General features: G+C 39.9%; 1 protein-coding gene and 1 pseudogene across 1 annotated transcript in view; both read left to right on the forward strand.

Annotated features, from left to right (window-relative positions):
* Positions 1-1,182, forward strand: part of LOC145418074 (uncharacterized) — a 57,817-nt gene extending 56,635 nt beyond the window's left edge. The window contains exon 3 of the mRNA XM_080286605.1: positions 1,127-1,182. Within this exon, the coding sequence (XP_080142731.1) occupies positions 1,127-1,182 (56 nt within the window). The remainder of the gene's footprint in view (positions 1-1,126) is intronic.
* Positions 1,183-1,504: 322 nt separating this feature from the next.
* Positions 1,505-2,558, forward strand: part of LOC145418075 (KRAB domain-containing protein 2-like) — a 121,448-nt pseudogene continuing 120,394 nt past the window's right edge.

Genomic DNA, 2,558 nt, shown 5'->3' on the forward strand with positions numbered 1-2,558 from the left:
CAATAAACTGCACCCTTCGACGGCCTGTACAGGAGCCACTTTCTCAAATACTGCTCACCATTGTCATGACTAGTGTCAAACATGATGTAAAAACGATAATGTCCATTTTTTTTTGACATAACATAACAGATTTTGGCCAAAAGAACACATGCTTTTCTCTGACATTAAACCACATGGTTAGGTCTGGAGCACATGATGGTGCTTCACTGTCCATGTCTGAAGTATATGTAGGATGTGATGATCCATCACCTTCAGTATCTTGATATGTTATTCTCATTTTCTGCACATGTACTTGGGAATGCGGGTGGTTCCTCAAAAGGAACATCTGAAACTGGTTCTTCATCATTAGCCTCTGTTTTCAAGTTTTGAAGCAGAGAAAAATTCTGTCAGGTATTGTGTCTTTGCCAAGACGGCAGCATTTTTTTTTTCACTCCTTTCTTTTTAAGCCTTTCTTTTATAAGCCCCAGGCAGCTTTGCTTTCCGTGGCATTCTGGGCTCTCTGGTGTGAGACTGTAACCTGGAAAAGAAGCAAAAAAAGTAATTACACAATAATAATAATAAAAATAATAATAATAATAATTAATAATAAGACTAAGAATAAGAATAAAAATAATAATAATAATAATAATAAATAATAATAAAAATAATAATAATAATCTCAACAGCATGAATAAAATGAAAAATACGCCTGGAGGGAAGAGTTAAACTCTCCAACTCGAGGACGTATTTTGTATGTTTTTCTGTTATCGCCAGTTCATTGATTAGTGAATGTATGTGTGGCACCTGCTCCTGTTTATGTACTCATATCATCCCACTTAAATGAAAACTAGGGTAATCTGATGATGATAAGGCCCAATGTAACATGTCTGGTAACCGCCGGACTTTATGTAGTGATCCTCGTGTGCCGCAGATGCATTTGGAAGAAGGTAGAAGAGGAACTGTGATACGGTGAGCTTCCTTTTAGGTGTAGTAGTCGTGAAAACCTTAGAGCAGTTTGTGTGGAAAGTTTGGCCTGTGAGGCGGAACTGAGAATTTCTGAAGGCTTGAATGATGACTGGATGGATGTGTGACCCATTTTGACTGGGGACTCTGTTACTTGTTCTCCTCCTGTGTTTTCCTGTTGCAGTTTCTGTCTCAAATGATGACAGTGGAGAGTTCTGTAATATATTTGCCAGACTGTAGGACGTTGTGAGGCGAAACCAGCTGTGTTGCAAGTGCTTGTGGGAGAACAAAAAATGATGATAGGGATGAGTATCATTAAATTTTCATATAAGTTTGGCGTAAAAATCACGAAGGCCTAGATGAGGTTTTTGAGTAGTTTAGTGGATGAGAGAATGAAATCATGTAATTATTATGGTTGGTGGTATCAGCGACAAAGTGGTGACGTATGAAACTGCAGCACGCAATAGGACTACTGAGACACAGGTAACGGAGTCTTAGGTCTACATCTAGAGTTGGAACCCCCACCACCTCACTTACACACACACAGATTGTACCGGCCGTCATGTGTTTCAGAATATTGCAGAGGGCGAATCAGGTAAATCACCACAACGAGGCAAGGGCTGTGGATGGACCGGAGCCACAGGAGATCAAGAGGCAGATTCAGATTTGTAACTCGACTGGGTGAGTAATTTGCAAAAGAAAAATAAAACATCCGCCTTATGTCTCAAGGAATCAATCCACACCAAAGCGCCTTAATCTAGGAAGGAGTTGACACGTTTGAATCGCTTCCATATTAATATCCTCTACCATCAGGTTGCTCTCCCTCCAACTCACAATAAATGAATCAATGTTTTGAGTATGTTGCTTCATACTTCATGGCCTGTTTGCTTGAGTCAGGTTAAAACGAATATTGTGTGTGTGTGTGTGTGTGTGTGTGTGTGTGTGTGTGTGTGTGTGTGTGTGCTGGTGGGGTAGGAAGTTTGTGTGCTTCATCATTTCTGGTCATGTGTCAATAGGTTTTAAACTCCACTAATTACCCTGACAAACTAGTCACCGAAACTGTTTGGACCATATTAAATTTTAACCTCTTAAATATTTTTAGGCTTCTCTCCTTGTGGGTTTTCTGCATCATATTTACCCTCTCGCGCACGATAAGTTTCAGTAAGTTTTCTGGCTCACGATTTTATCTGACGAAGCCGCCCGGCTGGGGAGCCCGCGCACGGCAAATTTGAGCGAATGAAACACATTCTTGCCTTATTTTCGCCACCCAAAAATCCATGTATTCCCATGAAACCGTTCTCAAGGTAGGCATCGATGTTTGTTCTATCTGATAAACAGGACCAAAACACAGGAAAACACCAACAAAAAGTTATTAGCCCTGGAAGCATGGTCGAGTAAACTGTTTTCACTTCCCAACATCGCCGTTTGAATGTTTTCCATCAAACAGGAAAATGATCAAGTAAGTTTTTATAGAGAATTTCATCAGCTTTCTAATGAAACAAATCCGGTTGTGATACGATGTATACTTTTCGAGAAAATGGCCAAAATCTGAAAGCCATTTTCGGAAAAAATTCACAGACCTCTGATAGCTAAATTTTCCCTGGCACCTTTTGTTT

Source organism: Coenobita brevimanus, chromosome 112 (assembly GCF_032717465.1).
Source record: "Coenobita brevimanus isolate Jiangsu-jjx chromosome 112, ASM3271746v2, whole genome shotgun sequence".
In the NCBI taxonomy this organism is placed as follows: domain Eukaryota; kingdom Metazoa; phylum Arthropoda; class Malacostraca; order Decapoda; family Coenobitidae; genus Coenobita; species Coenobita brevimanus.